The sequence below is a fragment of the Typopeltis vanoorti genome, chromosome 23, assembly GCF_054136105.1.
Source record: "Typopeltis vanoorti isolate ZY-2024b chromosome 23, IOZ_Tvanoo_1.0, whole genome shotgun sequence".
In the NCBI taxonomy this organism is placed as follows: domain Eukaryota; kingdom Metazoa; phylum Arthropoda; class Arachnida; order Uropygi; family Thelyphonidae; genus Typopeltis; species Typopeltis vanoorti.
The window spans coordinates 10,393,979-10,417,091 of NC_143571.1; the positions used below are offsets into that span (position 1 = coordinate 10,393,979).

At 35.0% G+C, this 23,113-nt stretch overlaps 1 protein-coding gene across 4 annotated transcripts in view; it reads left to right on the plus strand.

Moving 5' to 3' along the window:
- Positions 1 to 23,113, plus strand: part of E(Pc) (Enhancer of Polycomb) — a 371,838-nt gene that overhangs the window by 185,505 nt on the left and 163,220 nt on the right. For all 4 annotated transcript variants that reach the window (XR_016550343.1, XM_090413189.1, XM_090413191.1 and 1 more), the window contains 2 exons: positions 11,498 to 11,605; positions 20,837 to 20,904. Coding sequence is in view for 3 of the 4 variants with exons in the window: in XM_090413189.1 (XP_090269315.1) it covers positions 11,498 to 11,605; positions 20,837 to 20,904 (176 nt within the window). In the remaining variant the exon portion in view is untranslated. The remainder of the gene's footprint in view (positions 1 to 11,497; positions 11,606 to 20,836; positions 20,905 to 23,113) is intronic.

The following is a 23,113-nucleotide window of genomic DNA, read 5'->3' on the forward strand; positions in this document are numbered from 1 at the left end:
ATAGTACATCAAATAGTACATTATTGTAGTACATCAAATAGTACATCTTTGACCACCCTTGTGCAATGGGATTACAGTACATTCTTTTTACTCCTGTGGAATCTTCTTTGTTCAGAGATTCAAATTATATAGCCTGGTCAAAGGAATAGCCAGTTCATCTGAACACTTTTTTAGCATCCATGCTGATATCCCAACACTTCCTATTGCATAATTCTTATTCAGTTTGTGTTCTAGTACTTCCTCCTTATACACATGAGTTTCCTCATTCAGTGAAGAGGTAGCAGTGAGTTCAATGTTGCATATACCAGGTTGATAGTTTTTAGCAAAATGGTTACTCATTAGTTGAACAATCATTTCTGCATCGGTCACCTGCATACCATCTGCATTCAGTAGGGTTATTCTTTTAAATTCATCCTTTCTTTTACTTGCAGCAACATAATGATAGAATTCTTTTGTGTTGTCTTTAGCTTGCAGAGCAAGTCAAATTTTCATAATGGACATCATCCTTATGCACATGGTATTCCTTCCATGCATCTTTTCATTACAAATCTCTTGCTTAATTAGATCCATTTAACTCCTACTCTATTTATTCTTCGAACTCTAGGGACACATTCTGTTATCGCATTAAGTATTTTTAAACACTTCCCATCTGAGAACTGCTCTCATGATGCAGAACCCAGCATTCTCTTAGGTGGTCATAATTTCCTACTTTGTAGTTCAGCATGTAACCTATTCTGAATGAAACATTCATAAACTTGGCCGCTTACTAAGTGAATACTCATGATCACTCTCACCAACCAGAGGCAGAATAGTTACGTCTTTAATTGAAACTTCCTCAAACACTATAATCAGATCTAACACTCTTTTACCATAAGTGCCTTCTGTCACATACTGCTTGAAGAAGTTGTCTCGCAACAGCTCAATAAGTTAGTTTCATTCTTCTCATGCGATTTCACAGCTACCCATTTAGTGTTCAGATAATTAAAGTCTCCATTATGATTACTCTTTTTGTACCTGTCTTTATTTGGTAATGCATTTCTTTGTCACTAGCAACTGATCCACCAGATCTGTAACAACACCCAACTATGTATTTTATCTTGTTAGACTCTACTTCACACGAAATGGCTTCAAAATCACTGCCATATGAAAAACAGTTACTAGTATTGCATTCATCGGTCTTAACTCTAACTGGATTCAACTCTTCTGCTATCATTAGCAGTACACCCTCTCCTCTCTTATCCTTTTTATCCTTTCTAAAAATACTATACTCTTTGCACTTGATACCAGCTAGTATGTTTGATTCTGATAGCCAGTTTCACTAATGCTTATAATATGAGGTCACAATATAATAACCAAAGCAACAAACTGTTGTTTCTGTTACTCCTAGCATTTTTGTAAAAACATAATATGTTACTGGCATGCCTTTTATGTGCCCTTGTCTGTGGGCTGCATGACACAGTTTGACAACTTGTAGTCCCTTACTTATGGAGACATCTTTACACATATTTGATAGGTTTGAACTAGACAAACACAGAATTGTTCTCTCTTCATAATCCTTTTCATAATAATAACCATTCCCAAAATTAGCAAAAGTTACCTGATATTGTTGCTCTTATACACAAATTTCCCCATTCCTTCCATCAGAATTCCATTTGCCTGACTGGCATCAGGAGTCTTAACGGTATGTTTTATGATAGTCACCATACCAAATGATATCCTTTACAATCAGCTTTACTTATCAGATTTTCATTATTATGCAAATGTGTTTTTTCCATACTAAATAAATATTATGCACTAACTTACCCGATTCTCTGCTTTGTTGTTTTCCATTTTTCTGCTGGACTATAATTTTCAACAATTTCTGCTGGACTTTTTTGTTTTTTCTGTGTTCCTGTAAATGCTACTCGACTGTCTAATAAACTGCTTTAACCTTACGATTTCAGAGGTTAAATTATTTTCAATATCATCTTTAGTGGAGAAACCTTCTTGTTCGCTACTTCGCTGTTCTTTTTAGCATTCCATTTCTTCTGTTTTTGGCACCATTTTACAACTATATTTAATATTACAATATCACAATAAAAATGTTACAAAGACACTAAATACTCTAAAATCATGAAAATCTACTCTAATATAATATAAATCACCGATTTTCTAAGGAAAAACACAATAAAACAGAAAAAAATCACGAGTTTTACACAAGTGCTAAATTACACTGACTACTCACATTATAACCTCGAGTCCAGATAATTGCAAGAACAGTGGATTGATTTGAAACAGTAAGAGCCTCATGATGTTATACATAAAACAACACAATGGATAATTGAGGAAACATTTTTATTATTAACGAATATTAATTATTCATTAACTGTAATAAAAATATTCACTCATTTTCTGATTGTTTTCACATGAAGTAATGAAATATGACAGAATGACAATATGACATTAAACCATTGATCATCTAGAAGTTGCTATTAGTCTATACTAAGAGTGATAAAATAATAGTCCATGTTATATGTGCTCTTCTGGAATTTGTGATCCATCCAGAATCCACAAAAATAATATCCCATGGTGTAGTCAGCTACCAGTCTTAATGAGATGCCTGACTTATGAATCTTAGGAAAGTCATACAATCTAGATTGATTTCCATGTTAGGTCTTTTCTTAAAATCAGCATTCTAACAGGACACTTTATCTGTCAGTATTTGTGTTAATATGACTTAAGGAAGATTAAGTGCTGGGTGAAACTCATGTTAGAGGCTTAATAGAGTTAAGCAAGTTAGCCTACTATGGACAGACCACACAACATCCCCATGGAAGAACACAAAAAACCTTTCTTTTAGTTGTTGCACGGTAATCAGCATTCATTTTAGAAATTATGGACTTTACAACTGTGTTATAAATAACTATTTTAATTCCATGACTTTTCGACCTTCATATTAAGGTCATCATCTGGAGTATATACAAGGACAAGCTGAGAGTTAGATTTCACACAGTAAGCTAAAGAAACAACGATTTGATCACCAGTTATTCTACTGGCATGACCTCAAGTTAAAAAAAAAAAAAAATGCAGATAAAATTAATTTAGACAGGCTTATACATTGGTTATGCATTACTAAATCACTTAAGGAATTGACAACGTAGATACGAATATAAATTAAATTACACTTTAATAAATATTTCCAATATTTCGGCAACGTCACGTTGCCATCTTCAAAAGAAACTTACAAAAAAGGCACATGCAGGTAGGCACTACAACACATGCAGTAATTGAGAATGAAGTAATGAAGCTATTGTTCTCCTAAAAGTCCTTATGGTGCCCCCTAGCAGGCTAAGTAGGTGTTCTTGTCCGTTGGGCTGAAGGTCTGCTGATGTAAGCCTCCCAAATTTGGGGCAGTCTCATACAACCAAATTTGTTGAGGTTTGGAGAGTTTCTTAGGGCTGAGACTGATTCCATAAATAGTCTTTCGAATTTGTATTTGCTATGGTGTATTTCTGTAGCTTTCTTCCACCATATTCTGTAGCGTGTATCCAGAGCATGGTCTACAAGACCAGAATGGCTGTACTTGTGAAAATGGATGTAGTCTTTGTGTTCCGAAATTCTGATATTCGCTGTCCTGCCTGTTTGGCCAAAGTAAGACAGTTTACAGCTGCAAGGGACCTGGTATACACCAGGTAGGTCTCGGGGAAGTGGTTGGTCTTTAGTGGAGCGGATAAGGGATGCGAATTTTCTGTATGGTCTGAAACAGGAGGTCAAGTCATATTTTTTTAAGATTTTGGTAATTTTTTCTGAGGTACCTCAGATGTAGGGAATGGTGATGGATTTAGAGTAATCCTTGTTGTGGGGTTGTGGTTTGCAGGTTTCAGTATTTTTTGGATTTTTTTTTGGGGGGGGGGGGGTAGCCATCGGTTGAGAAAGTGTTGAGGATGTGATTTAGTTCAGTGTTTAGGGCTATATCGTTAGAACAGATTAGTTTAGCCCTGTTGTGTAGTTTTTTCAGCACTCCATCATATTGTTGTGTGTGTGTGTGGGGGGGGAATTGTTGGTGAATGTACCTGCCTGTATGGGTAGGTTTTCTATAAACTGAGAAAACCAAGGTTCCACAGGCTGCCAGGTGACTAGTGTGTCTAGGAAAGGGAGGCTGTTGTTTTCCTCTTTTTCCAGGGTGAACTTGATTCTGGGGTGTTGGTTGTTTAAGTGTGTTAATACGGAGAGGAGTGCATCAGTGTAATTTAATTTATATTCGTATCTATATCTACGTTGTCAATTCCTTAAGTGATTTAGTAAAGCAGATAAAATTAAAAATTAATTAAATATTTAGAAACTACAGCAAAGCTAAATTCTATTTAAGATAAGATAGGAGAAACATTCTTTCATATAGATAGTTTTCTTACAGTAACAATGATGTCCTATTTTTTACCATGACAATTGTTATATTAGATTTAAGATTCTGGATTATCTACAGTCCTGTTTATAGTTAGCGCTTAGGGAGAAAGGTTCCGTAGGTAGAATATGTGCCTTCCATATGCTTGGGATTTTTAGACCCTCATTATTATTCAGGTTGGGGTGGTTCATAAGAATCTTAGAGGTTTCCTTAAATTTGCATTCATACCATGTTTTGGTGTGATGTAAACAACTGGTGCTTTTCCATTCTATGTAAAGTGTTCAGGGCATGATCAGAAATGCAAACTTTACCATAGTTATTATATTTAATGCGTTGTTTATGTTCCTTTTGTCTGATAGGAATTGTTTGTCCTGTTTCTCCTATATATGGTAGATTACAGGTGCAGTACATAAATACGGTATACTCCAGGGTGCTCCAGTGGAGGGAGTGGGTCTTTGGATGAGTTGAGTAAGCTTTTTAATTTTGCAGGAAGTTTCAAGGTGATTTAAAGGGAACTTTCAAGATATTTGGACTATCCTCGAAAAGATTACGAACAACACGCCGAACTATATCCTTGAAACTAAGAAAGAAAATCTCATATCCAAATTTCATAGACTAAAAGATCAGCAAAACTAATGGACATGTTTAAATTTCCCTACAGTGAACATTAACAACCAACCAGGAGCAAGAAACAACAAGAGCCACCAATTGCATGCAGGTGGTTAACACTAACAGTAACATAGTTAACCTATCCAACCATGCTTTAAACAAAGATGAACTCTCGCTACTCAGCAAAGGTCTGAATTTTGCCGTAGCACTCAGATCGAAAAACAAACTGGATTTTATTTGTAATATTGAAAGAGGCTTAAGATTCATCCCAAATACCATAGCAGATAAAATATGTTTAGAAATCGTCAACTTTTTAAATATAAATTACAAGAAAACAATAACAAGCAACTTAACAAAACACGGATTAACAGCGGTGAAATCATTAAAATCAAATCCGAACATCGTAATAACTAGAGCCAATAAAGGAAGTGCCACCGTTTTTCTAAATCGAACCACATATTTAGAAAAAATGAATTTGCTAGGTCTCAGACAATAGTACATACCAACTTGTTAACTACAACCCAACCAATAGAATAAAAAAGAAAACAGAGAAACTACTTAAATCAATTATTACATGGCCTGAAGATACAGTCAAAAAATAACTTCCACACTAAGTTCGTTCCCCAAGAATTTACGGTCTACCCAAAGATACACAAACAAAACACACCACTCCGGCCAATAGTCGAAGGTATAAACAGCCCGAATTATTACCTAGCCAAGAAATTAGTGGCAGCACTCAAGGAGTTGATAGGTCATTCCCCCTCTTATATCAGAAACACACAACACTTCATAAACATAATCAGACATTACATTAGAAAAAGATGATTTATTAGTCAGTTTTGACGTCTCCACCCTCTTTACAAATGTCCCAATTAAAGACACAATCCTTCTTTTACTTCTTTTACAGAACAAATTCCCTCCAGATATCACAGTGCTCTTTGCACATGTATTATGATCTGGTTATTTTGTATGGCAAAACGCTTTCTACCTACTAAAAAGGAGGCACGGCCATGGGCTTGCCATTATCTCCCCCCCCATTGCTAACTTTTATATGGAACATTTTGAGCAACGTGCTCTAGATTCCTCTACTTTAATACCCAGAGTCTGACTTAGATATGTTGATGATATTTTCGCGATCTGGCCCTATGGCCACTAGACACTTTCCTTAGCCACCTAAACAAACAACACAAACGCATACAGTTCACAATTGAGATTGAAAAACAGAACACACTTCCATTTCTAGATACACTTGTCACATGCTTTCCTGCTGGCAATCTTTCCTTCACTGTTTACCTGAAACCGACACATATTGACCAATATATACACATAAACTCCTACCAACACAAAAACTAGGTGTCATTAATACTCCAAAAAACAGAGCTTACAGAGCTCTAGTGTTTATCTGTCAGCCATCCCTTATCCATGCCACCAGCTTTATATCCATTCTTATTTGCTCCAACGTTTTAATAGTTTTCAATGTGATATTCTGTCAAATGTCTTTTCAAAGTCCAGCAGTATCGTGTTGTAGCCATTTCCAATTCTACTGTCACTCTGTTATAAAATGTGAGTAAATTACTAAGGGAAAACCAACCTTTTATATTAGAGCTGTCTGTTGCTCCCTATAGAGTATAATATTTTTGTCTACCCATAAAATCTGCTCCATTGCCATAACATAAGAAATATCTCTGGTCGCTAGGCCACGCAGTTAGATCAAATAGTTTACCTAAAATAGCACTAGAGGGTTTGACTTCTGGTAAAAAATGCTGGGTGGGGGGTGCTAGAATCACCTGGCTAGATAATATTAGAAAATGGACTAATTCTCATTTCTTCACCTTGTTAATAAGATCTCAAGACAGAAATACCTGGAATGAGCATGTTGTGGCTGCCACTTTATAGTTCCCCAATGATCTATATAGAGTATGGGTGAAGAAGATTGCTGGATTTTACCTTTAACTAACTTGTCCAATATCTTAACCATCACTCCTGAGCTATTAATTGATGTGTAATTTGCTACTTTTGCTTGGAGTCACCTTCATGTAATGTAATTGTCTTACACTCTTTTCACTCCCTTTGGAACCTCTCCGGAGCTGAGACATAGATTAAGCAGCTTTGTCATAGGCATTACCAGTTCTCTTGCACATTCTCATAGCACGTAGGATGACATACCTTCCAGTCTTACTGCTGTAATTACATTGATATTTTTCAACATGCTAAGCACTTCTAGTTCATCTATCTCAATTGTCACATCAGTAGCTGCAGGCTCCTCTTGGATGATATACACTTTCCAAGTGATCGTTTAGTAGCTTAACTATTTCTTCTGCTTCTGTTACTTTTCCTACCATCAACATTGATTAAAGTCATCCTTCCATAATCATTCTTCCTTTTACTTGCTCTACATATTTTTTTTTAAAAAAGGCTAATCTTCTCTCATAATCTGATTTGGCCTTTCTTACGTACTTATTATCCTTCTTGACTTTGTATTGTTCATGGGCATGCTTATCTTTTTTATATTCACTTTGCAATGCTTTCTTTATATGCAGCCCATGCTATGAATCTTAAAATCCTTAGCGCTCCATGCATTAACAACATATCAGTGAATGGAAAGGTAATGCATTCCATTCACTGACAATTCTCCATGTAAAAAATCTACTCCTCATACTGCTCTTCACCACACTCTTACATAACTTCCAGGGATGGCCTTTAGTTCTTTTTTCTCACCTTATACTCTCTTTATAATCCCCTCTGGATTAATCTTATAAAATTCCCCCACTCACTTAAACATTTCTATCATATCACGTTTCCTTCTATCTGCAAAACTCTGCAATCCACATTTCTTCAACTTCTCTCTCTCTCTTTCTCTCCATAGCATTTCAGAGTCGTGATATTGTCTTAGTCACTTGTCTCTGGACCCTCTCCAATGTTTCCAACTCGCATTGAAAACCAGGTATCCAAATCTGAGCACAGTAGTCTTAATTGTGGTCTAACCATTGCTTTATACAGTTATCATATTATCCCTAACATATTATTTCTTAGTAATTATATAATTTCTGTTTCCATCTTGCCATGTGCCCTTTCCTCCTTGCAATCTATATCCCAGTAGTTGAATTCTCCCATAATAATTGTTTGGTCTTCACTCATTGTTCTAATCTATTTATGTTACAATTACAACCAACAATATATTTTGTTGTGTTTTTTGCCTCTTAGATTGCCCCAAATGAACTATCTCCCTCAAATCTAAAATCCTCCTTGTATTTTTGTTGGTTTCTTTGGCTATCGTTAGTAATACCCCTCATCCTGTCCTATTCCATCTGTCTTCTCTGAAAATACAATATTTCTCACATTCTTTCCTCTGTAACTGCATCATTCTCTGTTAACCAGGTCTCACTAGTGCTTACACAGAGTAATTTTTGGCCAAATGAAGCTGACCAATGCCAAAAACTTCTACCCTTTATTTCTGGCATACTTCTGGCATTCATATCTATGAATTTTAGCAGCCTTATTACACCCACAGTTGCCTCATCATAATACCATCACCAACCTATTCTTATTTGAAACTTGTGAAACTGCTTTGGCATGGCATAATTTTCTACACTCTTTCTCTCTCTCGTCCCAGGGGTTGCTGAACTTACACTGGAGTGCACTGCTTATAGTAGTTCTATTTCCCTGATTTTGCACTTTCAACCTCTCACTGAATAACGCTCTACTCAGACATTTGATCTCAGTTTTTTGTACTTTCATCCTTTTTTTCCATCCACTTTTTCTTTTATTTTCCCTTATGCCATACCACACACCAATAATTTCTCCAGTCACCTGACCTCATGTTTTGTCTGTGAAGGACTGTGTAAGCATATTATTTCTCTTCTCACTGTCACCTCATCATCTGCATTATCTTCATCCACTTCTTCCATACTCTCATTTAGATTTTGTCCACTATCATTCACTACTTTCACTATATTCTACCATTTTACTATCCTAACTTACATTGTTATTATTAGTTACTTCATGCTCCTGCATTTGACACTACTTGCATTTCTTGAACTTGTACATGAAAAATTTCTGACTCACTCCATGTTTGCTTTCATACATAAACCATTCATTCTTGCAATATCTACATTGAAATGCACTACATTTTATGAAATCTCTCATGCTCAGTGAACAAGGAAGCCTTAGTTGCCATCTTTCTCATCACTCACTGCTACACAGTCTAAAGTAAAATACTAGGAATAATAATTATTAAAATACTAATATTTACTGAAATAGAGCTCACATCCTTCCTCTTTACCTTCAGTAATATAGAGATATCCAAGCATGATCAGATTTCTCTTGGAATTGACTTGCACCTCCAATCATTGCTGGCACAACCACATTTCAACTATAGCTTCTGCAGCCTTCACAGCTGCTAACTCTATACAAAGCCCAAATCTGCCCAGCCATGGAATATTGCTCCCATATTTGGGGGGCACCAGTATCCTCTAGGATTGCTAGATTCTATCCAGAAGGGGACAATTCAGCTAATTAATGATCCCTCTGTCTCACAGAATTTCAGTTTCTGTCTTGTACCTCTTCTACAGATACTTTCATGGACAGTGCTCTGCTGAATATTGCCTGTTATTATTCTTTTACTCTCCTCGAAAATCATTAAAACGAGCCACTCTTCTACAGTCAATCTTGAAACTCACTGAACCAACTTCACTACCTCCTCTTTCATTTCATCTACTTCTGTTTTTTGGAACAGTCTCCTTCATTCTGCCTTCCCCCAAAATTACAACCCTGAGCTGTTCAGGAAAAATGCGAAGAGATTCCTCCTTTCTTCTATTCCTTTATGTTCACACATGGCACTAATGTGCCATAGGTCATGTGGCTCTTTCGTGTGTGGATCAGATATTAAAAAAAAATAATAATAATAATAAAAAGACTTATCCATAAGTGTTACACAGCTACCTTTTATGCTACTTTCTATGTCCATAATGGAATTCAAGCTCATGGATTATTGGTTGGAGTGTAGAGATACTACCACTCTATCAACTAGACCAGGGGTTGGCAAACTTTTGAGACGGAAGAGCCAAACCTGTCCCTCACAACAATTTAAAAATTATTCGAGAGCCATAAATATATTTTTACAAATAAGGAAAATTTAAAGTAATATTATAGTAAATTTATAGTAATATATAACAAGTTCTAATATTAATTATATCTTTATTAAATGAAGAAAAAATCACACAAAAAATTGCTCTCATTGGTTTTAATCAGTGTGAGCAATGAGCTTGCATTTCCTTACAAAGTTTCTGTATATCCGATTTGTCACTAGTCATTTTTAATTTAAGGCACGATTCCAAGTTGGCATCAGTAATTTGGCTCCTCAATTTACACGTAATGAAATTCATGTTAGAAACCAAATGCTGACATAAATATGTATACCCGAAGATACCGAGAACACCAAATGCAAATTTTTTCAACTCATGATATGAGTCCTGAACACTATTCCAAGTATTGAAAATCATTGAGTCTGCCTTCTGTAGTTCTTTTATAGCAGTCTGCCTGCGCTGTGAGATCAGACTGCATTTTTCTTTTTCCAGTTCTTCTATTTCAGTACCAAGATGTACAAATTTGGAGCTCCATAAGTCTTTGCTTGTCAAGTCCAGCAATTGTATTTCAAAATTAGCTGTGTCAATATCAAACGGAGAAAAATTTAATTCCTTCACATTGGCATTAAGAGGATTTGTAATAAAAGCTAGAGTCGCTTTATTATTTCTGAATTCCTGAAACCTTTGAAGAAAAGATTCTCTCATGTTTAAAACTGCTGTCTTGAAATAATCTTTCTTAATGAGGGCATTGTTTTCTCGGCGATATTGAGACAAGTTTGGGAAATGAACTAAAGTTCCCCTCTCTAAATCTTCAGCGAACAGAATCAATTTCTTTTCAAACGAAATAACTTCCTCTAGCATTGAAAAAGCAGTATTTCTCTTGCCTTGTAATTTACGATTGAGCTGATTCATTTAATTCTGAATCAGCTCAATCTTCTTTTACCTGTCAATTCTGGATATTGGACATCCTTGTTGTCGAGGAATAGTGTGCAACCATTCCCTTTGTATACTCACTCCACGCTTGCTTTCCCCTCCCTGACATCGCGCATCTTAGTGCCACGAAGCTTTGCGAGACCTATAAAACAAATGAAATCACCATTATGTGAATAAAATCCTTTAAAAATTTTATAAATGAAACTATGATAGTTTTATTTTCATTTTCAGTTTTACTTCAGAGCCACGTGGCTCGCGAGCCGCAGTTTGCCGACCCCTGAACTAGACCAACAATAATCACCAAGGATGCATCCATTGTGAGAGGCATTTTGTGAAAGTGTGATGAAGTTTATTGCTCTGCTAGTAGTATCTAGTTGTGGAGATTGCTATAAATTTTGACAATTTATGATACTTCTTTTTATTTTATTTTAGTTATAAAGTAAATGACAGATGTGGTAAATTTACTCGCTTTTTTATTTCAATCCCTTAGCAACATCCATTAATTCCACAAGTGAAAACTGAGAAGCGTGATGGGTCTACAAATAATAATCCTTATGTAGCCTTTCGCAGAAGAACAGAAAAAATGCAAACAAGAAAAGTAAGTATAAATTTTGCTATTTAATAAAATATTATACCCAATAACTTCATTCCTAGTTATTTTCTGATCATTATCATTGATATTACTTGGAATGAGTTTCAAGGAAACGTTATTTATAGTAATATTAGTTATATACATGCTTGCATTTATGATGGACATAATCATGTGTGAAACTGGCCTGTTTGGCTTTTGGGAATTTCTCACTGGACTGTTGTGCGAATTGGCCTAAATTCTGTCATGGAGCTCTTTTTATCATTATTTTTTAATCATTCAATCATCATTTTTATTAAGATAATACAATTGCAAATAAAAATACTCCTCAAACATGCATGGCAAATGCAAAATACACACATAATCAGGCTCCAGAAATCCGCTTGTCTCAGTTAACAGAGACAACTGGCAAGTGAATTTTCAGCCTCCCTCTAAATCCATTCAAAATACAGTTGCACCCCGAGTTACGTGAGTAATGCGTTCCGTAAACCTTTACATAAGTTGAATTTGTAAATTACATACATACAATAAAATGTCCAATGGCTTTTCATGCCGCTGTCTTACCTTAATTTTTTTGCCATTAATCAGATATTTTCCATTTTTAATATTTTTCAATTTTGGGGTGATTAATAAAAAAATTCAGTTATAAAAAATTGTATCAATTGTATTTGAATAATATACATACTGTAAATATGAAAGTATGAAAAATACATAATATAAAAGAATATAAAAACAAACCGAAATATTCACTTTTCAAATAAAAAAATGTCTTATGACGGCTAAGTTGGCTGATCTAAGGAATGCTGTTCTGCAGGAAGTTTTACCCCTTTCGATGTTGAAGGCTGATGGTAGTGGGGTCGTCTGAGTTGTCATCTTGACTTTGTTGTGAACATCTCACAAACTTGTCTAGAGTAGATTGTGTGTTTACACACTTCTTGTCTGGAATGCCTCCAACTGAATAAGGTCATCATTAGTTAGCTCTTCATCGTGACTCAAAAGAAGCTCATTAATGTCACAGTTATCCACTTCCAGCTCTAATTGCTGTGCCAGTTGCACACACGTCTCCATCGCCTGCTGTAATTCTTGTGTCAACTCAACACTCATATTAGTCATTGTTTGCTCTCCTTCCATGAAACGCTTAAAATTATGGACCATTTCTGGGCAGAGTTTCTTCCACACAGCATTCATTGTTGTCTGCTTGATTTCATCCCAAGCCACCCCAGAAGTTTTATTTCCGGAGAGTTGGAAATAAAACTTCTGGATTGGAAATCCCTAATTTGAACACTACTATATTCTCTTTTAAAGAATCACCAAAACATCTCCTTTAAAGTTCATAACTTCATTTTTTCTTTCTGTATGAAAGACTGTTCACTTTTAAAAACTCAACCAGAAACTCAACCCCCTCTCCACATGCACAACAGTTGTTTTGTTGTCATTGTCATAACAGCACAACTGGTAACTTTTAAATATTTTTCTTTCTATGCGAATGACTTCATAAATATCCACTTTTGAGTTCCAAAAATCTCACCATTTCTCTCACAGCAATATTATAGGGTTCTTTTCACTTCATGCATACTCCACTACTTGTCATAGTCCAGTTTTCTTGAAGTGATAAAAATGACCCACTATTACGTGCTATCATTATGATCATGCTTTATTCGAAAATAGTAAATCTCACACCAAGCAAAACAAGTAAGTTTTTCATATTAATACATTTAAATTAAACTACAATGATCATTTTCAATAAATGAATTTTAGAATCAAATCGATGCATTCATTCTGTTCAATAAGTTATAAGACTATATTTATACAGAAAACAGATTACCTTTAATCGTCATCATTTACATGGTCTTTTTCGAAGTAACTACCGTGAGACACGATGCATTTGTCCCAACGTTGCGTCCACTTCTTAAACACATGTGAAAGTCCTTTTTTTGAGAGTTCTTTCAAAACCACCTCCACAGCTTTTACACATGCTTTGTTGCTTTCGAAATGGCGGCCTCTTAGTGGTTTCTTGAGCTGAGGAAACAGTCAGAAATCGCATGGTGCGAGATCAGGACTGTATGGAGGGTGTGGTAGGATATCTATGTTGTTCTTCTGCAAAACGTCCACTACACCACCAGCAATATGTGGCCTTGCATTATTGTGGTGCAATAAGAAGCCATTCTTCAGCAATGGACGCTTCCTTTTGACGTGCTGTACCATTATCCGTAAAACATCCGCATAATATGAGCCGTTTACGGTATTCCCAGGTTCTGCAGTGTGTTGGTAAACAGTGCCTTCATAGTCAAAAAACATTATGGTCATAACTTTACCAGCCGATTTTACAGTTTTTGCTTTCTTGGGGGTAGGCGAAGATGGATGCTTCCATTCACTGCTTTGTTGTTTCATTGTAGGGTCATAGTGATACAACCAAGCTTCATCTGCTATAATGATGCGTTTTAAGAAGTTGTCGCCTTCTTGTTCCAGTCTTTCTTTCCATTCTGTGCACACATCCACTCAATGCTGCATTTGCTCCCGTGTCAAGAGTTTGGGAATCCATCGGGCGCAAACACGTTTCAGTCCCAAATGTTCAGCCATGATTGAGTGAACACTTCCCACAAAAATATTCAGGACAACATACAGCTGGCGTACTGTAATTCTGTCATCCTCCTTGATGATAATCACTGCTGTGTTGATCATTGTCTCTGTGATGGATGTTGAAGGTCTTCCCTCACGTTCAAGATCTTCCACATTTTACCTTCCTTAAAAGTTTTATGCCAGCGAAAAACACTTGCCCTCGACATTGCTTCATCGTGGAAAGCTTCACGTATCATGTTAAAAGTGTCCGATGCCGATTTTTGCAAATGCACACAAACTTTAATCGCATAATGCTGTTCCAAGGATGCTTCCATTTCGACAACTGGTCGCGCCTCGTAGGCACGCTGAAACAAGCTTGCATTTAGTCACGTGACACTCTGGCACAACGGCCCATATACGCCATCTATCGACCTCTTTTGTTAACACAGACAGCAAAATTTCTTTATTCCACAGAAATTAATATTGTGATGAGTGGTTTCGCGACAGTAAAATTAGTCTTATTACTTATTGAACAGCCCTCATACATGGACGTTCCTAAGAGATTCGTTCTTTTAAAAAAAAAAATTATTGTACTTTTCATACAATATAATTCCATTAACAAAATAAACCAGTAATTCTAAGCATAAAAACTAAAATTGACACATTCTGATTAAATATGCTTGTGTACCCCTTGTTTTTAAATAGCAGTGATTCAAACTTAACATTTATTGTTCCATAACTAATGTTTTGCATTTTGTTTACTTTACTTGTTTTCGCTCCATTACCGATTATTTTTCGTGTACCCCTGAACGGCCGAGCACGTACCCCCTTGGGGGGGGGGGGGTACCTGTACTGAACCAGTTGGGAACTGATGCTCTAGTACCTCTGTACATCTTATTCCTTCCAACACCTTAAGTAGATGTGCAATCGTAATACAGTATTGTCCTGAGCTTATTTTCATAGTTCACGGGAAGGCTGGCGCTCACCCCCCCCCCCCCTTTATATGTTAAGATTTTCATCATTTGTTTCTGGAAATTGTGATTGTATTTTTCACTTACCAGTTTCATGTAGCCATAAGAATAAATTGCATAAATTTATGTAATGTAACAATGCATATTTTATTTCATTATTTTAATGAAATATACTTAAAATACCATGATCTTTTATGAAGAATTTTCATATTGGATTCCAAAATTTTGAATGTTGTAGGCCAAGTGGTTAGCATATCTGCTCTCTTACCAACAGGCTATGGATTAAGATCATATCATATCATGGGTATGTATATATGTGATTGTTCTTAGGCAGATGAATTGCATTACCCATTGTGAGACCACTACTTTACTTATTGGAGGCCTGAAGTTGCTTGAAAACGTTCTATGTTTGGTCCCTAGAGTAGGGTTTCCAGGCCATGTCAAAAATGAATTAATAATTATGAAAATTAATAAAAATAGGGAAAAAAAATCCTTAACTGCCCATGGTGTATTATAGGCTCACAATCCTTTGTGGATGGGAATTGCAGGGGGGGGGGGGGGGGGGGCAGACAACAACTAAAACTTCTAAAACTAAATGCACTATTTAAAAAAAAATAGCTACAATATCACAGAAGAAATATTTGCAAGAGCTGATTCGATTTTTCAAGAAAATGGAGAAAATTCAATTCATCATTTACAGAAAGTGGAAATATTGACACCGACATTGATAACTGCAAGGAAGTGATATTTGTACTATTGAAAATTGTAAATCCTGCAAAAAAACCATGTCATACTGTCATCAGGTTTAATTTGCATCAATGTGTGCAAATTTAATTTGCACACATTGGCATACAAGAATCATTGTTTAGCTATAAAATTTATCTTTGGATCAGGTGTCCAATGACAGGTCTTTCTGAAAATTAAATGCATTCTATAGACTGAGAAATTGTTTTACACTGCATGCAATACAATTGGATTCCCAGTGTCATTACACATGAAACAGCTGGAATTTGAAATATTGATATCAAATTCCAGCATGTGGCAAGAATACAGGCAATACAATTGTATCATGTCTTCATTCCATAGAAGCCTGCATAATGAAATTGTCTTACATGGTCAAATCATGAATATTCATGTTAATTAGTGTCTTGCAAAAAAAAAAAAAAAAAAGTAACAATTAGCTAGGATATTCTTAATGAATGAGTATCAAAAATAATTTTTTTTCAAAGATGAATTATAATATGTATTGATATTTTAAAATAATGTATAAATATGTGTAGGCATTTACTGAATGGTTAGCTAGCATATCCTCTTTTCAAACAACAGGCTGCAGATTTGGATTCTGCCATAGGCATAGATATTTATGCTACCTTTGGTAGGAGATGAATTTTGTTGCCTATTGCAAGACCTCTGCCTTGACTTATTGGAGGCATGAAATAGCTTGAATAAAGTTCTTTGTTTGTTTTCTCTGAAGCATGGGTATCCACATTAATTATAAATAAATAATAAAATGCATAGTAAAAGTAATATTGGACAATTCTTTTCAGTAAATTATGAAGACTAGAACCATGTTAGGAATAATTACTTTAATTTCCTGACATTTTGATCTTCATATTAAGATCATCATCTGTAGTATACACATATATACATAGACATGCTATCTTACATTTCAAAATGTAAAGTTAGTGGGGAAAAAAAAACTACATCAAAGCTATATCTTATTTATAACATCATCAGAGAACAAATTCATATTAATACTTTTAATACGGCAAAATTGGTGGCCTAATTAATACTTTAACATAAGTGATTTAAAGCTAAGATACTAGATTGCTACAGTTCTAATTATAATTAACTCTTAGACCAAAAGGTTATGTGGGTAGAATATGTGCCATCCATATTCTTGGGATTTTTAAAACACCATTTTTGTCAAGAACTAGGGTGGTTGATAAGAATTTCACAGGCCTCTTTAAATTTACACTCATCCCACATTTTGGTGTAATGTAAAGAACATGTGCCTTTCCAGTCATTTCTACTTAGACTATTCAGGACATGATCAGAAAGGCCAGATTTACTATAGTTATTAAATTTGCTGTACCATTCATGTTCCTTTTTTTTGGCAAATTACAGGTGCGATGAATATGGTATACTCTGGGTGGTCTAGTGGAGGAAGTGGTTCCTCGGATGAATTGAATAAGTTCTTTAATTTTGCAGGAAGTTTAAATGTGACATTAAGGTTGTATTTCTGTAGTATTCTGTTTATTTTATCTGAAATCCCTTTAATGTATGGGTTGGCTACAGTTTTATTGTAATCTAATTTATTTTTGTTTTGTGAAGTGATCTTATGAAGAATTTTGTTGATGTATTTTTGCTGTAACCATTTTTCAGGAAGGTATTGCTGATAATTTTAATTCATATTTAAGTGCTTGTTCACTGGAGGAGATTTTTAAAACCCTGTTTTTTTAGTGGTGTTAATGATACCTAATTTTTATGTTGACTAATGCTAAGAGTTTGTGAATGTGTTGGCCAATATGTGTAGGTATATATTGAACAGTAAAGGGAAGACTGCTAGAAGGAAGACATGTGACAGGTGTATCAAGAAAAGGAAGCATATGACTTTTAATTTGAATTGTAAATTATATGCATTTGTGTTGTTTGTTGTTTTTTACAACAATAATGGTTAATCAAATTGTTTGTTTGTTGTTTTTTACTAGAGGTCAGGCCAGTATAATAATGATTAATCAAATTATTGTTGGCTTACTGTTTGAAATGTAATATAAGCTTGTCTTTGTATATATGTGTATACTCCAGATGATCTTAATATGAAGGGCAAAACATTGGGAAAGAAATTAAACTAATTATTCCTAACACGGTTGTTAGTCTCCATAATTTGCTGAAATGAAACACTAACAATGCTTGACAGTGTTGGAGTGCTGACAAGTAATAAACTAATTTATAGGAAAATTATTGACAGGATATTAGTAATAATGTAAAATTAATCGTGTCCTGTACCTACCCTTCAGGGTACATATAGCAAATTGAGGATAATGATAAAAGTGAATAATATCATGTTAATCATATTAGAATCATACAAAAAAGACTTAATAAAATAAGTAATAAGGATGTTCTTAATGAACTAGTATCAAAAAGTAATTAAAAATGTGTAATATAAAATAATGCATTTGTAGGCATTTCCTACGTAATTTCCCAGGCTGGTTTTTTTTTTCTTGCCATTTTGCCACTGGGCATAATAATAATAAAAGTTATGAGGAAGGAAAAGAGATTTGTTTATGAAATATAAATAACTGACCAGTAATACCAGCACCTGCATACATTATGAACTAAAATGACTATTAGGGGGCATAATCTATCATGCTAATAATGTTGATCCTGATTCATGCATAAATTTTGTGTGCTTGATGAACAAGTCTTTTGAGAAGAAATTTCTTTTATTTAGTAATGTTTTTCTGATCTAATCAGTGTATACTTTCTTGCATATTAATAAATCCTGGATATGCAAATATTAATTTTACAAATAAAATTTTACTGAAAATGCTGAAATGGAATGCTAAGTCTATTGATACCTTTGTTTTAAAATGCACCTGTGTGATGTGAAAGGGAAATAATATACAGTCAGTCATGTTTCTTACCTGGTGTTCAGCATGCATAAGACATGGCCCAGTGTTAATGTTAATTTAACATTTGACAGAAATTTTCTAATCACTTTTGAGTATTATGGGTTTGGCAGAGAATTTTCTGTTCTCAAGGACTTTGCCACTTTTTACCATCAGAAAGCTAACTCGCTGTGTGTGTGTGTGTGTGTGTTGATTATTAATTTTTCTCAAGTCATATTGAAATCAGAAGTTTTTCATGAAAAAAGTACTGAATGTTGGGGCATTATCACACTAGAGCAGTTCACATGTATTATTCACATGTGATGTCATTTTGATGTTGTATGGTACCACTCCCATATCTCTCAAGGTTTTGGAAGGCCTTCTGCTAGAAGAACTGATAGGGTCACAGATGCCCTTTCCCCAAACAGTTAGTAAGACATTCATGAACATCCATACCCTTGGCAGGATTCAAACCTGCTGCTTCTTGGCTGGAGAATGGATATGCTAACCACTTGACCAATCAGGCTGGCTTGAATTTAGGGTAGCAACCAGTTATTTGCAGACATCTTTTTTTTTTTTTAAAGTAATGAAAAAATTATACAAGACAGAAGCATCGCAAAAAATAAACGTTTTTCTTTTGCTTCATGTGCTTAAATAAATCAATATTTTCAGCTTGAATTTCATAAAAAAAACTAAGTACTCTTAGTAACAAGGCAAGGCACTTCATATAAACCTCCAATAGAGAATATTCACTAGATTTGGAAACACACTAGCAGACTGCCAGGCTTCTCAATTGATCTTATTTAATTGTTTCTTAGTCTTAATAATTTGCATGTGATATATCTCAATGCGGTCTAAGCTCACACTGGAGACAGATTGGTGAACAAGGTTTAGCAACTTTCTAGAAACAATCTTCCAGAAAAAAGAGTTAGTACGGTACTTATAAATAAATTTAAAACAGTTTTTAATGGGTAAAAACAAATGGCACGATATGTAATGCCATAAGAAAAAATAAAGTTGATTATTTTTATTTCACCATATTTCAGGTTAGAGTACAAAAAACTTATCACAGCACACAAGACACTAAACAATCCAGCAGTTGTGGAAGCAATTCAAAATTGTAATAGGGGGAAAAAATAATTAAAGCCTATCATGTGTCCTCTACCACGTGGTTAGCCTTAGTGGCTGTGCACTTCTCAACTATATGCCTGGGCAAGGAGTGTCCTAAGTTCGATTCCCGTCAGTGATGTGAGGAGCTGAAGGATCTTCCTCAGCCATAGCCAAGTTAGCCGGTCTTGGGCGTGGACAGTAGGGTTTTTTCCACAGTTTATCCTTGGGTTTTTCATCCCGCAAAGCAGACAGACCAACCTTGAGAACTCAACACTACAGACATAGGATACACCGGGGCGTAGGGCTGACCACCTTATCCTGTTAATGGTTTGAGGTCCGATGATTAATAAACCCTCGACACCGCAAGGTAAAAGAGAGAAAGGAAGATGAGATGAGGTTGCCTTCCTATTATGGTATCCCCCATTTTTAAAAAAAGAATAAATAAATGAATTATAACTCTTAGTTTATCACTGATCTTTTTGATCAGTTAATGCTACTGTACCTGTTGAGGTTAGCGGAGTATTTCATTCCTTGCTGCTGACTCCAAATATAGTCTCTAATAGTCTATAAACTTAGTTCTTAATGTCAAATAACTAAAAAAATACACTTTTGCTTTATTCATGCACTTTTTTTTGTGATGGAATATTACTAAAGCACATTAAGGTATAGGCAGATAAATGTATTGCATGACTGCAAGTTGAGTATCCTCCTTGGCCTAGGATAACAACATGTTATTTTAATGATGGACATACACTAACTTATCCAATAATGTAAAATATTAATATCTTACACTTTGGCTTGGTGTTTACTTAACATGCTAATTGATGTAATTGATTTATGCCCCTTTTGTTACTGTTGAAGCATTTGAGATATTTTATTAAGATAACTTTTAGTTCTTCTTTTTAGGATTAGACTTTTTTTCTTTTTTTTTTTTTTTTACATATGTCTGGGGGGAAAGCACATGTACTTAAAATGGTTTGTTTCTATAGAACAGGAAAAATGATGAAGCATCATATGAAAAAATGCTGAAATTACGAAGGGATCTTAGCAGAGCAGTGTAAGTAAATTATTTCTATGAAATTTGGTCATTGCTGTAAGTAGATATGATTAACTAAGCAGTAGTAATCACTTTCTGATTATTTGCTATTTATCATTTTAATGCAACAACAAGTAAATCCAGCATGAGTGAGTCTTCAGGATTCTTTAACTAAATCGAATGTCTACTATAACAAATTTGACATGAAAAATCAGCAGTAAGAAGACAGAACCATGAAAATAGGCAGGCATATTGAAAATAGCTGCATCATGAATGGAGAGCTTATAGAAAGTAAAATATTTCAATTTTAGGATATCTGCTTGTTCCCATCTCTTGTAAATAGTGATTATCATGAATTTTGAGTATAAAAGAAGATGTTTTGTCTTGTGATTGTATTAGAATTACAAATTGAGAAGATAATAAGATTTGGTGACAGCAGTCTAAAACAGATGATAAACAATCAGCATGTACAGATCAAATTCCACATAAATTTTTAGGAAAGATCGCAAATTAAATTTAGAAATAGATAACAGAATAAGTAAAACTGATATTATAAGGGGCTCACTTGAATAAATTCAGCCAAAACACTAAACTAGCATTAAGTCAGTGTTCAGACCAATTTTGATTTATTATTCTTTCTTTCAGAAAACCAAAAGAAAGAATTCTAAAATGAGAGTTAATTTATTATTATTATTATTATATGGTCACCTCCATGGAGTCCGAAAACTCATCGCGGGAGACCCAATCTATCATACCTCTCCCTTGAACCCATTAACAGAGACAAAAACTCACAACTGACTCTGGCAACCCATTCCACTTATCCCCTCGTATCCTATCTCCTCTTTTTCTCCTATCAACCAACTTCTGCAATCCATACACCTTCAGTCTATCCTCATAGGGAACATTCCACAGGCCACTTGCCTCTGAATCCTCTCCACCACTTCCTCATCCCCAAGAAACCCAGGGGACCAGACTTAGCATATAAGGCCTTATAAAGAGGAATAACAACTTCCTTATCTCTATTTGTTGATGTGTTATTCAATAGTCAAGTGATTAATCTTATGAGCTACCTTAGCACTGACTTTAAACTTTAACTCTGTCTACCCCACCCCCCACCCCCCAAATCTCTAGCTTCACCTATTTCCTGGAGTACAGTGCTATCAATGTGATACATGGCTTGTAATCTATTTATCGCAAAATGCATAATTTTACATTTCTCGACATTAAACTGACACCCATTAACTTTTGCCCATACTGATAGCTTATTTAAATTGTCCTGCAAGCTCACAACATTGCCTTGATTAACTGTTACTCTACCTATTTCATTAGCAAACAACTGAATATTTCCTTTCTTTTGCCTTGATTCTGTTCCCTCCATATACTACTTTTTGATATCTGTCCAGCAACCACCCTCTTATCCCTTAACCAGTGTCATATCCATCCTCATTTGTTCTAATTTGTGTAACAGAGTTCCATGAGGTATTCTGCCAAATGTCTTTACAAAATCACCGTGAAGCCATTTTCTTTATCCAACTGTTACTCTATTATAAAAAGTTAGTAAATTACTGAGGCATGACTGACTTTTCACAAAGCCATGTTGACCCTCTTATAGTATCATATTTTTATCTGCCCATTCTTGAATTCTCTCTTTGACCAATTTTTCTAGTACTTTTTCTGTGCCTGTGATACTGATTGGTCTGTAATTTGCTTGGCAGTCTTAGAACCTTCTTTATGCAAGGAAATTATTTTAACCTCTTTCCACTCTTTTGGAACTCAACCAGAGTTGAGACTTAAATTAAAGAGCCTAGTCCAAGGCATTGGCAGTTCCCTTGCACATTCTCACAAAACCCTGGCTGATATCCAATCTAATCCCACATCTGTATTTACATTGTGATTCTTCAATATCCTAAGAACCTCCAATTCATCCACTTGTTCCCACATTAGTGTTTATCATATAGGTTAAATTATTAACCTCACTAGGATGATATACCCTTGCAAAGTGGTCACTCAGTAACTAAACTATTTTTTCTGCTTCTGTCTCTTCGTGACCATCATTACTGATTAAGGTTAATCTTCCATAGTCATTCTTCCTCTTACTTGCCACATAACAAAAGAACTGTTTGGTATTTCCTTTGGCCTGCTCAGCTAGATTCTTCTCATAATCTGACTTGGCTTCTTTACCATGCTGGTTACCTTTCTCATTATATACCCTCCACAGCATTTTCTTCTT